Source organism: Sander vitreus, chromosome 2 (genome assembly GCF_031162955.1).
Source record: "Sander vitreus isolate 19-12246 chromosome 2, sanVit1, whole genome shotgun sequence".
In the NCBI taxonomy this organism is placed as follows: Eukaryota; Metazoa; Chordata; class Actinopteri; order Perciformes; family Percidae; genus Sander; species Sander vitreus.
Window position 1 is genome coordinate 30503847 of NC_135856.1, and position 14855 is coordinate 30518701.

The window sequence follows — 14855 nt, forward strand, 5'->3', positions numbered from 1 at the left end:
TTTCTGATCCTGTTATGGACAGCATGGGATGGGAAATAAAAGTTGTTTTTGGTTTAGGGTTTTCTCCGGTGCATAGAAAGCAGGAGGAAAACTTGACTGCAGAAGATACAGATCAGTGCTTTCTGCAGGTTTGCCACCTTGTACTTCCAGACAAAACATTTCAATTGAGACATTTTGAGAGAACGTAATGATAATGTGATAGTTTATCGATCCCAGTGATGACATTTTCCTCTTGCTTGCCCCCTTAGCGAGCACTCAAAACACAATTAGCATGGAATTTCCACATGCTGTCAATATGTGCAAACATGAAAAACGGAGGAGAATTGTACATGATGTGAAACTCTAATTATATTTGGAGCTCTTGATTATTTATGTGCTCATTGTGTTGTTGATTTGTTTTTCTTGGAGTTCAATATGGTTTCTGACTTTTGTGGAGTCGACTTTAATGAGCTGGGGGTCTGAACGGAGGCAGCTATCCAAGGCTTTCCATTAACATCACTGACTGCTACGGGTGGCTGCATTCATTTTGCAACGCTGCCTAATGGCAGGAAAGGAGATTATTATATTATTGTCATTACTGCCTCTTTTCTACAAAACACAAGTCTCTCTTATTCCAAGAAACCCTTTCATCAGGTTGCATACATTTTTAATTGCCTCTGAAGCCAGTTTTTTCATTGACAGTAGTCAATTGGAAGCAAGTAATTGGAATCCCTTTGTATATGTCTTAACGAGTAGCTCACAGGCACAATGAACATCAAGAATTTCACTGTCAGGTAGGCCCGTCCCGAGCCGATCCAAATCATCAGTATCGGGGCTGATAAGGGCTTATTTTGATAGCTAAAATGAAGTGGATCAAATGCAGATCTTTTTTTTTTATTTTATTTTTTAACTGTACTTCACTGTGTTTTGTCATCTACTATATAGACCCAATCACAACGTTTGTTTACATTAACTTCCTGGTAGAAACCTCCTGTGTCCTGTACATACAATTTAATGTCGCTGAGCAAACGGGGACGAGGAACAACTGGATATACTCTCATCTCATTCATCTAAAATGCATGTTTGATGCTTTCATATGTCAACACATTCACTAACATTAGGTTAGAGAGCTCATTTACCTGTTGGGCCACATACTAAAGAAACTGACACCAGCCAAACTAGCAGTCAGTCAGACCGGCGGTGACAGGTTGCCGTTTGTAACGCTAGATTCGGCTTATCCAAGACACTAGCAAAGCAACACAGGACAGGAAATAAGCACAGCAGAGACTTCAGATAGCTCGGAGCACCGTGTTTAACTATATATCTTTAAAAGGTTACAGTTATGGCTGAAAATGACACATTTCACATATCTCTACAATTCAAATCAACTTGCCATTTGTTTTGAGTCATAGGCTTTACAATTTAAACAACTATAACCTTAGACCCTCAACTTAAAACTAAAGAACCAACAACAACCCTTTAACAGGAAAAAAGGGAGAACCTTAGGAGAAACAAGAAAAGAAGAATCACTCTCCCAGAACAGACAGACATGCAGTAGGTAGTGTATCTACAGACTAGACAGAATAAGAGGTGACAAAATCAAATAAACCCCAAAGTGATGTTTGTGTTAGCGCGACGTCACAGTGATAGGTCTATGCTCTTCCTTAGTATTTTATTGATTTTGATTTTGAGTCTACTTCTGTCTTTTAACTTCTTCTTGCCGTATTATTATAGAGTAGGAACGTTTGCTATGGGTTCCAATGCAGAACCAGTTCAGTCCTACCAATGACGCGCCCTCCAGCAGTTGCAATGTGCCAACTTCAGTTTGCACTGAAACATTTGTGCGGGATGCAAAACCGGGCTGTGTCACACCCAACGCACACCTAGCCTAGCTCATTGTAGATAAGCACGTTGGTAAACTGTTAAACCTACATTGTGTAATTGTATGAGTTGATTCTTAGCAAAAACCCCTTTGTTCTTTCACAGATATGTGCTCATTCATGCGTAATTACTTCCACCAACTAATCAAAGTATTCTCGTACGCGTAGAATGTGACATTCAGCATCATTCTGAATACATACGAGCGAGTCGCTCAAATGATGGCCGCCATGTAGCGCCTCCATCTTTAAAATGCCTTAGCCAAAGATGGACAAGAGACCTCCGCCTTTCGCACTTTTAGACTCAGTGGCACCGTGACGAATGCCAGCCGGGAGGGAAAAAAGAGAATTAAAACGGCAACGCGACAGGCAAAGCAACAAGACCAAAGTTAATATTGGAGTGGCTAGAACAGCTGCGTGTAAACAATGGAGATACTAAGTAGGAGTTGAAACGCGATCGGAATGGAAAGGGCAAGAAAGTAATATTCAGTTGGTTGTCATATACAATTTCACTGCTAGATGGGAGAAATTCTTACACAATGTAGCTTTAAGTTTAAGACCTATCGAAGAGCTGTAGACACCCTGAACAGCTGTTTACTGTGGCGGAAAATGTTGCTTCAAGTGCTGAAACTGTTTCTGTGTTTGCAAAAACTGTTGGGGCTACAGGCCTGAAAGCTAAGCAGGAGAGAGTGTGAGAAATCTAGTCTGGCACCGACTGTCAGAGTACACTAAAAGCCCTGGCAATCAATCTGTCAAAAGAACAAAAGCAATCATCTAGGCATGCGCAGACATGGAGTGTAAGAACATACACAGACACAGGGCCCTTTCAGAAAAAGTACACCCACCAAAGTGAGTTTGTCACACCACAGGACCATGTGGTATTAACCACCCTGCCACATTTGAAGGGAGTACATAAAACTAGGTTTCAAAAGTCGAGGCGACGCAGACCGCAAGGACTGTGATTGGTCAACTCGTCCTGTGTGTTGATAGTCGCCGTTTCATGCAGCCTACTGTGGGGAGTAGCAACATGCTAGTTCACTGACATAAGCTTTGCAAATAAACTCAGACATATTTTGGTTACAATGACGGGGTTATCCGTTTGGAAAGTGTCTATATGTCGGTAACATTTTGAAATTACCACTTCGCCAAAAAGCAGTACTTTGTGGGCCGTTGTGCTAAAGTTTGCTTGCTAACATAACACAGTCCTTCCAGAAAAATGTGGAGTTTTTTTGTGATGTTGCGGGCAAAAAACAAAATGTGGGATATTTATGCAATTGTATGCAATGAAATTGCGGGAACTTGCAAAAACTGCGGTTTCGTCATGGCTTCATCGCGGGGTTTGTAGCTTTTCGATGATGTTCACGTCGCGTAATAACGTCACCTCAAAATGGCTGCTCTTGTGTGAAGTAAACGCAACATTTTTTAACTTTCTGCTAAGATATGTGACTTTTTTGCAATGAAAATGCAGGGATTATGAAATCATGCTCGCTCCGCATATATTGCGCGGAAATCGGCAATTTATGCGGCGAAAGTGCGGCGTATTTGAAAAAAAATGCGGCCCCCTGCATAAATATGCAGACTTTGGCTGATTATGCATTGAATTATGCGATCACATAATCACGTTTTTCTGGAGGGACTGACAACATAAACTGGCTGGCAGACACCTCGCAAATAACCTCAGACTTATTTTCTGGTTACAGTAACTAGGTCAATGGATTTTACTGTGTCTATTTCTCGATACTTTTTACAAAATCTAAGCAAGAAAAGGCCAAACAAGTAAGATTAATATTTTAGCACGACAGTCCATGGGGTTTGGAGTACGGTTTCGGTGGTGAGCGACACAGGCGACAGCTCCTAGCGTTATGGCGGTGAAATGCACCGCGATGCAAAGCAACTCCGACGCAGAACTCCGAAATGGTCACGACGCCGTAGGAGTGACGGCGTAGCTACGGCTTGGAGTTGACGCAGAATCCTAAAACAGCCTTAAGAGAGCTTGTGGAACATAGTAACTTGTGCTGCTCACACTGGGGGGGACGAAATGACACTAACGTTGGTAACAATGTACTTTTTATCATGTATAGTAGGGGAGGGGTTAAGTACGACTCCAGTGCATCATCAAGCCATGATTTCAGGCCGCCCAAAACATCCTGGAAACAAATGGTGAAAAACTGTTTGACTTCAGAAAAAAATGCATTTGACTTCTGAGTTTAAAGTCAGAATTCTGACTTTAAAGTTAAAAGTCTTCTAAAAGAATTCTAATCCTCTTCCTTACTTTACACGTTTTCAACAAGTATTTTCTAACGTGGTTTTGAAAGAAATGACTGATTTGGCTTTGGCTTGGATTACCCAGACCTTAAACACAAGCGTAAACACAGCAGAGCTCCTGAATGGAAACTCCTCCTCGGGCCTCCCAGGTACTGTGCGCGCTGTAGCTCAGCGTCTGATGCAAGTTGGGGTAAACCCACACCAACCGGGGCAAGCACTGAGGGGACGTCCCGGTCTTTCTGCACCCAGAGGGTGAGTTGAGTCAGTTACGAAACAAGACAAGAAAACAAACACAACGAATCCAGCAGGCTGCCCGGGAAACAAAACGGGAAAAATTGCAATTCTGACTTTAGACCTTGAAAATTCAAAAACAACACCAAAAAAAAAGGGAAAGCATGCATCAGTATTTTATTCATAAAACTGCCATGACCTGAATCAAAAGTTCAAATCCGGTTTCCAGTTAAGCTAACCAAACTGAAAGAAACTGGCATGTGATGAGGCACTGTAGATTTATGTAATACCTCCCTACTCCTGTATACACTGCACAGCCTCCCTGCTCTCTGCTAGTCCAATAACTCATTAGCTGACTCTATAATAAGGCAGCAGCAGCTGAAGCTCAGATTTTATGTTTTTAACAGAAGCGCTCTATAAGAAGCTCTGCACACACAAGAATAAATGATGACATTAAAAATACAGAAGAATAGACTTAATTAATGGGGGGTGGTGGGGGGGGGTGATGAAGTATGTAGCTGTGCATGGGCCTTTTAAAAAAATGTATCGACATGCATATTTCATTCCTCTTTGAAATGCTTGAGGGCGTGAGTGGGTGCCCGATCATTGCCGTGCTGATGGATCTGTGCCAATCTTCTTAGAACATAATTCCTCTTCTCTCTTTCTCTCTCTCTAATGAGGAAAATGTCATCTCGCTCGCAGAGACAGACATCACAAACAAAGCGGCGTGCGTTTCTAAAGCCTTCTCATTGTGTCGACATAAGAAGAACATCGTCTCCTGAAAGAGATTGTGGAAGGAAGCGGGTGACGGCGTGCCGCAGTAATCCGAACGGTACATAGGACAACATTGCCAGCAGAAGCTGATTAATGCCAAGCCTCCACTGTAATTATCACATTAGCATACTGTAATCTCGTAAATTACCATGAAAATCACCATGACAGCTTTCTTTTCTCTCTCTTCCACTGGGGATACCAGGGTACAATTGAAATGTCAAGAATTCCTTTTTTTTTTTTTTTTTTTTAAGTGACACTGATTGATGAGACTAATCCTACAAAGGGGGGGGAATAAAAGCACAGGAGAACAGTCATGCACGCTACCAAAACGCAACTCTAGTCGAGCAATACATTTTACAGCCGTGCATTAATTATTCTTTAAAATGATAGTTGGTGAAGGCTTAATGTGAGCATCCTAGAAACTCCGGCAACACAAACATCTAACCGCACAACATATGCACACGCGCGCACACACGCGCACACACGCGCACACACACTTTAACTGTCCAGCATGTCCTAGCTGTGAGTGCTGCAGGGTACAAAACACACACACTTCTGTCTGCAGCTAATGCAGCGAGCATATTTGCTGAGTGCACGCAGGAAGTGATGAGATATTTAAAAGGAAGCAGGTGGCCTATAATAGAGCACTCAGAGCAGACACACACGGACACACACACAGACCCACAAACACACACACACTGAATGGACTGCAGGAGGAGGTTGATATGGTGCTGTGGAGGAGTGATAAAACACCTCCACCACCTTTCATATCATCCCCCTTTGTGAATCGTGTGCACTGCGCTTGTGTGTCTATTTAAAAATGGCTGACAAAGAGTGTGTGTGTGTGTGTGTGTGTGTGTCGTGTCGCGGCAGAGGGATGCAGGTGCAGGAGCACGTGGGCGAGGTGGGGGACTCCCTGCTCAGATCGTCTCCTGAATGATTAAAAAGTCTTTGGAAGTCCTAGCATCTTCCATTACCCCCACTCGCCCATTTATACACCTCTTTGTGTGTGTGTGTGTGTGTGTGTGAGTGTGATTGTGTGTGTGTGTGTGTGTGTGTGTGTGTGTGTGTGTGAGTGAGTGAGTGTGAGAGAGAGAGAGAGAGAGAGTGTGTGTGACTGAGTGAGTGAGTGAGTGAGTGTGTGTGTCTATGTATGAGTGAGTGAGTGAGTGAGTGAGTGTGTGTGTGTGTGTGTGTGTCTATGTATGTGTGTGTGTGTGTGCGCGCTCGCGCGAACAGTGAAACTGCTTATGGACGTTCTGCAATTTCCCCTGCATTTACACCAGGGGGACTTCCTCTGATAAGATGCAGCGAAGACAGATTATGCCCAGAAAAACTAAAATATTGTCTCCAAAAATGTCCATTCTTGCCTCAGCCACACAGGGTCTCTCAGCTGACCATAACCACTTCACAAGCTTTCCTCCCAGGGCTTATGGCTAAGATTTGACTAGAATTACACTCAACTGACAACAGACAGCCTTGGGAGATCCCCAAGTGGCCAATTACTCCATAACTCTTGTACAATCCGGCTACAAGAGTGAGGAGTTTGTGTCCCATCACCTCCTCTCTGGCTCTATTTGAAACCAAGGCTACTTCCACTCCTTTGTGAAAGCCTGCGTGCTCAGAGTTTTTGGCAAAAAAAAATGTTTGGGGGAGTCAATTCACCTTCAACATGCAGTCATTTAGCCAAAATAAGAAGTAAATTCGCAGTTTGTAAATTGTGATCTTTTGGTGTTGTTGCTTTTAAAAACTGTCTCTGGTTCCAACTAGCCTACTGCTCCCAATAAGTGACAAAATAACGCCAACATGTTCCTATTTACATGTTGTGATTTGTATAGTCACAGCGTGTACAAATAACAAGGTCACATGAGACACAGCCATCTTCTAACCGTATACATACTGGGAACTATATTCTCAGAAAGGCGAAACAGCTGCTACTTCTGCTACTTGGGCGGAGTGATTTGCTTGCAGCACCCGAGAAGCCCAGCAAATCACTCCGCCCAAGTAGCAGAAGTAGCAGCTGTTTCGTCTTACCTTCAGGATCCGTGCTAGGCTAGCAGTGGGGGCGTCAGACAGTTACGACACGCACGGAGATGAGAAGGGTATGTATGGACTTGTCTAACTCTGGGGGTTACTGTGAATAAGCTAAAGTCCCAATAAGTCGGCGTGTTCCTTTTAAGTAAAAAAAACTTTTTTTTATTGTATGTTCTTATTATATTCTTTATGTTTTGTGTAGAGCTGACTCGACGAGACGAGTTGAAACTTCCTGCAACGCGCAGGTCTGCAGCGCTCTAAAACCTGCTAGTTCACACCAATGCGACGAGACTTTTATTTGAGAAAAGAACAAAGAACGGCACTGAAGTCATTCTTAAAAAAGGAAGATGTGTTCGGAGTTTCGCCAACCGGATACTTACCGGGAATTTGAAAGACAACCGTTTATCCCGCCCCTCGGATTGTGTTCCCAGACCCAACATCTTGATGTGGGTCTGGCTTGTCAGGCAACCAGCTGACGGTTTGTCACATACAATAGAAATGAAATGGATTATGGATGACTTTATTTCCATAGTTTATACCTGACTTTACCAGCTGACTTCGCTATTGGCTGTTGAAACAGGCGACGTCCCTTACGTTCTAAAACCAGTGGCACCACTGGCGATTTGAACAGCTGAGTCGCAGGCGACGCCCGTTCAGACCGCTGCAACTTCTCCCTGCGACGTTCTAAAACGGTTTCGTCTCGTCGTGAATCTTTGGTCTGAACTGGGCTTCAGAGCAATGCACAAAAGTTCCAATGTACTTGCACGGCCCTGTACCTGAGCAAATGGCAATACACCTCTACTGTATTCTATTTAGCCCTGAAGGTGCAGCCATGCCACGAACCCTGCAAACTTAAACAGAAAAGGAGCAGCAGGGGCCGAGGATGGAGAGACACTTGTGACGAGCTCAGTCAAGCACTGCGGCAACTCAGCAGTTTAGTTGCTGCCTTCGCCTTTACTTTAACTCGTAGGTAACGCGGCGTTCACAGCCGCTCTGCTTTACTCTCTGCTCGGTAATGTTCATCCTGTACTCTCTCCCTCTCCCTCGTTTCCCAGCTAATCTATAGTCTGGCTGAAACCTCTCCATGAATAATTGAAATGAATGACAGCACCGTCTCATTAGGGATTCACATAACACCCTGCAGCCGGGAGAGAGAAAGAGAGAGAAAACGTAATAAAAAGATGAAGCGGTGAGGGGAACTGGGGCTGGTAGTGGTGTGTATCTACTCTGTGTGTGTGTGTGTGTGTGTGTGTGTGTGTGTGTGTGTGTGTGTGTGTGTGTACGTGCTCCCAAGAGTACCAAACCAAACTAACCAAAACTCAATAATTTAGAGCCAGCTGCCCATTTGATTGGCTGAAATACAGCACTGACAACATCCTGGACAGAGTTGTCTCCTTTATGAATACGGTATATTGTATATGAGTGTGTGTGAGATTGTGTGCGTGTGTATATGTGCGTGTGATTTTGTGGCGTGTGTGCAAGTGACAAAGTCTTCCGCTTTCCCATTAATAACTCCGCAATACCAGCGGTTCGTTGCACCCCGTTTGTGTTTATATGACACACCTAATCTTCTTGGAGTGTTTTTCCAATTACAACCCTGGTACTAATTCATGGCTGCCGTGTTGTGACATGCCGTAAACCATGAGGGTTGTTTGTCCGTGCGTCTGCCCACCTCCAGCTCCTGCTCTCTCTGCAGGGCGAACTGTTTGAACGACTTGACGATGATCCCCGCGTTGGAGCAGTCGTAGACAAAAATGGACGGGCTGCCCATCCACGTCTGCAGGTCGTAGATGGACAGCGGGATGTACTGGGTGTAGTTCTGAAAGAGAGGAGAGAAGAAGAAGAAGAAAAAAAAAAGAGAGATGAGACAGGAGATAGTTTAGGAGGAGAGAGACGAGGCACTGCGCGCTATTGCTGAAAACTCAATTTTATAGATTTGTGTTTAATAATTCATCTGTTTGATGAAGAGCTGAGCAGAGCATAGGGGGAGATAAACAGTTGAAAAGAGAAAATGATAATGAGGGAGAGTGAGAGGAACAGAAACATGAGGATGATGGGAACACAGAAAGAGGCAATGAGTAATAAATCTAATAACCATGGTGTTATAAAAGGTGTTATACCCTATACTTAACGGAAAATTTGATTCAACGCCACTTCACCCTAATCATCTCATGTTTGAGCAGCCAGTGACACAGCAGCTTAAGCTTAATTTTATAGGAAAAGGAATAAGTATAAGGGGTAAAATGTGGAGGAAATGGGGGGGTGTACTGGGGATGCCGAGGCAACAGCTAAGCCCGGACAGCAGTGGTGCATCACTGTGAGTAGGTGCTTACTTATAGGACGAGGCGATGAACAACTCAAGATTTTATGTCTCTCTTTTCAACTCACTGAGTCTCCACAGTGGAACTCAACCCTAATGTTACGGAATGCAGGTGGACTGTGTGATGTTTAGTTGTGACCACAGGAAGTGGTCGAGGAGCCCAGGGCCCTTTTGAGGAACACTCTTATGGTACGTGTCCACTGGCAAGCCTCAGCCAGCCATCATTCGTTATTCGTCTATAGCAGGGGTGTCAAACTCAATTTCACTAAGGTCCAGACTGGAAAATAAGAATCACATCAAGGGCCAGACGTTGATGTTTAGTTTATTGACATGCTTGTATTAAAGCTGCTGCTGCTAGCCTTGTCTGTACACATGTATGTTGATGATGTATATTGATAAAACGGCCCTCAAAGCAGTAGTATCCTTCGCATAAATATATACCGATTTGATTACAGCAAAGACAACGTCGGCAGTATTGACGGCAAAATAGGCTACAGGATATTTCGTTCTGTATTGACAGGTGCAATATTTGAAAATCCATAATTATATTATATTTATATCTCCATTTATGTCAAAACCTAGAGACTTTCAGACATCAAAATGTCATTTATTAAATGTATTTGTGTCAAAATGCCATATGAACATCTTTCTCTATTCTATTTTGCCTTCCAACACGCTTGCGTGTCGCGTGAAAAATAGGCGTCGGTTCCATTTCTAGCATGGCCGCGTTTTCGGCGCGTCTCGAGCCGCGCCTGAGATGTGCGTGTCACGCAGGCAGTGTGCAAGCTCTAACCTGTTGACATGGGAGCCGAAATAAAAACGGACACGCCACGCAGCTGACACGCTCATGCAACGCAGCCAGTGTGCAAGCGGCGTTATATTCCACCACCCGCGTCACGGCGTGTCCCAGAAGCGTGCGTGCAGCGGCTCTCCGCTCCACTAAAGATACACGCCAGGTCTATTTTCATGCGAGCCGCGGGGCATTTAAACAGCCAGGCAGGAAGTGAAACGGCGAGATCCAGTCAATATATACTGTATATATGTATATACGTTTTTTTAAACTAATCCTTTTAAATTAACTAGCGAGTTAGTTTTTGACTAAAGAGAAGTCACTTCCCACCTGCAGGTTTTACAGTTACAGACAGGACTAGTTCCCTGGCCTCAGCAAACAGCACAGCAGGATACAGAAGCCCTTTGACAACCATCCCCAGGATGAATTGCAATCCAGCTCTTTGAAACCGATTTTTTACAGGACGGCTTTTTGAGTTTTGGTTGCATGTGACCCAGAGCTCTCCAACAAGGCAATTATGTTTCTGATGCCGTTTGCCACAACATATCCCTGTCAAGCGGGATTTTCTGTGCTTGTGGCCTTAAAGACCACGTACAGGAACACATTTGGGCCTAAAGCCAGATATCAAAGCTTTGACAGCATCAGCGCAGCAGCATCACCCATCTCATTAGGGCCCTGATGGTGAGCCTGTTGCATCACGCTATCGGACAGTTTTCGCAAGTTCACAATAGACTAAGTTCACATTGTCATTCAATATAAATGTAGCTGTTGTAATGTCATTGAATCGAGTATGGATTTTGATGCAATATATTTTCAAAGTCAGTTTTGGAATGTTATTTGGGTACAATTAATTTGTAAACAGAAAGTAGCTTGTGATCTTTACCAGCAACAGACAAGCTCTCTCGCTGTTGCATCTGTGTGTGTGTGTGTGTGTGTGTGTGTGTGTGTGCGTGTGCGTGTGTGTGCGTGTGTGTGCGTGTGTGTGCGTGTGTCCTCTCCCTCCCTCCCTCCCTCCCTGTTCCATATTTTTGTAATTATTTTCTCCAAAATAATTACAGCAGGGCTTTTCCTGCATGGAGGAAAATCACCAGCACCAAAATGATAAGAACGGAGAATAAAAATAGCAATTTAAATCCTGTCCGCATGTGTTGAATAGCAATTTACCAAACAACCGTTGAACAAGCAGAACATAAACTTGAATACGAGCACTAATCTCAGCTTTATCGTCCAGAGTCAGTCTGTACCGGACTCTCCTGGTGATTTTAGCGGTAGTATTTAAATATTAATATATATTTTTTCTTTCGTTAATCAGGGTTTCATTTGCTCAAGCATAATTAACATTTTGTCTATCAAATTGTCAGAAATAAGACTGGGAAATAAGGTAACACAGGCCCATGTCCTTTACTGTACGTGGATTGATCATGCTTACTGTTGTGTGTAGTCACCCCCCTCAAAGGCACATCCTTTGTACTGTTAAGTCAAACCAGACCAAAACAGCAAGAGTTGCCCCATAATATGTTTCCATAGTTTGACAGCTGCCCCTATTAACTGTTTAAGTGAAGTAATTACATACATGACATGACCTCCTTTTTTTTTTTAAATTGCCATGTGATGACTTTGACTAGCCCTGTCCACACTACTCCTCCCAATGTGAGCTCCATACTGTATGAACTGGGCTGCAGCAGAGTCTGTTCACAGTTCAATAATTGCAACTGCCATGTCACAACAGGTGTTTATTCATGGGATTATGCTCTCTGGAGCTTTGCTACATCGCTTTAATAAGAGTATAGGGTTTACGTAGATTATGTTCTTAATCACATTATAATTGCATTTGTGATGCCCAAGTAAACACAGCCTGTGACATCTCCGTAACAGATGGTTACTTCTTCCTACTCCTTTTTGAACATGGAAATATGTATAAATATATATAACGTTTTCCTTGGAACCTATTTGCAGTAAAGGTCTAGAAGTCCGTGGCTACTGTAGGAGTAGTCTCGCATTGCCAGACCTTCCTCCACAGCGCTGTGGAGGAGGGTCTGGCTAGTCCACACAGCATTCCGGGATGAGAGAAAAGCGTGCTCTGGTTTATTGGCATTTCTTTAAACCAATCACAATCGTCATGGGCGGCGCTAAGCTCCAGACGGAGCTACGATGCCGCCGCAAAATAGCTATATTATTTGTATATAGATCACGGAGGTTGTCTGTGATCTTAATCCCGTGCAAATCAGCCATGTCTGTAATTTATAAAGTAAAAATTCCACCGCTAATGACCTACTAGGGCTGCAGCTATCGATTATTTTAGTAATCGAATATTCTACCGATTATTCCATCGATTAATCGAGTAATCGGATAAGAAATACTTATAGTCAACAAGTCGGCTCTCTAGATCAAATTGCGGTCACTGCTACGTATTTTCTTGTCTTTGTCTTAGTTGTTGTGTTTGGTGTAGTTTCATCGTCCATACAACTCTTTGTGATGTACTTTTGTCGGGTCCGCGTCGTGGAATGGATGAGAAATGGTTTTCTGTTGAGATGCTGAAGCATTGACGTCGTGCTATTATTGTGGTAAGCTAGTTCGGTTTTGCAGTAGACACACTTTACAGAGTTTTCGTTTTAATTCAACTGATTCCAAACTTTGGACACCTCCTGTTTTCTCCAGCCTGTCTCTTCTCTTAGCCCCTCTCTATTTACTCTCTGGCATGTGCCACCCGCAGACTTAGCAGCGTCTGGTGTGTGACAATAATAATGATCAGTGTGGAAACACCGTCCGTCAGCAATACAACGTTGGAAACATTGATTTATCGAGGATTTTTTGTATTCGAGGAATCGTTTCAGCCCTATGACCTACATACGGGAGACGGCGGACGGCAATGGAGCAATCCTGGAAGGTGAACGTCGTGGATATAGACTACTGTATGAATAATGTGAGAGCATATGTCTTGTTTGTGTGTGTGGTACCTTATTAAAGACCCAGATCTCTCCGTTGACCGTGGGCCGGGGCACCCCGTGGCCATTGTAGTGGAAGAGGACTCGCTCCTCTTTGGCGTTGCGTCGCAGCGACGTGCACAGCTTCTTCACCTCGTCCACCGTGGGGTCCAGACTCTGTTTGTAACGCGCCTGGGAAAACAGGAAGCAAAGAGAGGAAGATGTCAGCATGATCCTTGTACATCTAAAATAACATTTTACTGACTCAGACAGAAGCAGGAACTACAGTACATTTTATATACAGTATATGGGTGTGGCTTTCCATAACACCATTTGGCCATTTTGCTCAGGTAATAAAGGCGTCTTGAAAACATGTTTCGCAGATAGGGTTAAATACAAAACAAACGCACAAAATCACACAACAAACAAACATTCACCCCTCATCAAGCCTGCAAACCCTTAGAGATGCTTTGAGAAGAGCAGACCAAGTGGTACATTCCTATTAATCATGTTCAGTTACACAATGCTGTCCATGCTATGTCTATGCTGGCCATATTATGCTCATTTTCAGGTTCATAATTGTAATTTGAGATTGTATCAGAATAGGTTTACATGGTTTAATTTTCAAAAAACACCATATTGTTGTTGTACTGCACATTGCTGCAGCTCCTCTTTTCACCCTGTGTCAGGTCTCTGTTTTAGCTACAGAGTGAGACCTCGCAACTTCTGTAACATCTTTGTTGTCAGTCGCACATGCTCAGTAGCTAGGTAAGGATTACATGAGCTAGCTAGCTGTTTCTCCAACTTCGGCCTGTACAAGGCAGGATTAGCCGGGAGACTTCTTCTAAACGAGGGCGCACTTCCAACTTTGTTCGGAATACCTGCAGAACAGGGACATGCAAGTAGTTCTATACAATTTATTTTGTTGATTAGGGTGAATTTGTGTGTGTTGTAGCAGTGTTTTGCCATTGAAAAAGAGCTAGCATGCTAACGGTTAGCCCCCTAGGCCCCTCGTCTCGGCTAGTTATGTAGAAAGCCGTGCAGATTTTGACCAGCTCACCCGGAGACTGAAGGCAGGACACATTCAGAAACCCGTATCTCACTCAAAACAGCATGGATGTTGTTTTTTTTCAAAGTTTGTATGCATGTGGAAGCACCAGAGACACAAAATAACACCCCAAATCCCAGAAAAAGTGTTGTTTTTTTTCATAATATGGGCACTTTAAATACATGCAACATTTAGCAAACACTGCCATGGGGAAAGAGTGATGCATGTAGGAATACAAAGAGACATACAGTACATCTATTAGACACTAGGCTGGATGGATGGCCATGAGGGGGATGATCCCAGCTTTTCTTTACATATTACATACATACAAAAAAGTATTTAGTCAGCCACCAATTGTGCAAGTTCTCCCACTTAAAAAGATGAGAGAGGCCTGTAATTAAAAATCATAGGTACACTTCAACTATGAGAGACAAAATGAGAAAAAAAATCCAGAAAATCACATTGTAGGATTTTTAATGAATTTATTTGCAAATTATGGTGGAAAATAAATATTTGGTCAATAACAAAAGTTCATCTCAATACTGTGTTATATACCCTTTGTTGGCAATGACAGAGGTCAAACGTTTTCTGTAAGTCTTCACAAGGTTTTCAC

The 14855-nt window shown here is 43.3% G+C and overlaps 1 protein-coding gene across 4 annotated transcripts in view; it reads right to left on the reverse strand.

Moving 5' to 3' along the window:
* The window catches only part of rptor (regulatory associated protein of MTOR, complex 1), a 231411-nt gene that overhangs the window by 137812 nt on the left and 78744 nt on the right, over positions 1–14855 (reverse strand). For all 4 annotated transcript variants that reach the window (XM_078265674.1, XM_078265658.1, XM_078265666.1 and 1 more), the window contains exons 5-6: positions 13228–13386; positions 8833–8979 (exon numbers count right to left, since the gene is read on the reverse strand). In XM_078265674.1, coding sequence (XP_078121800.1) covers positions 8833–8979; positions 13228–13386 — 306 coding nt within the window. The remainder of the gene's footprint in view (positions 1–8832; positions 8980–13227; positions 13387–14855) is intronic.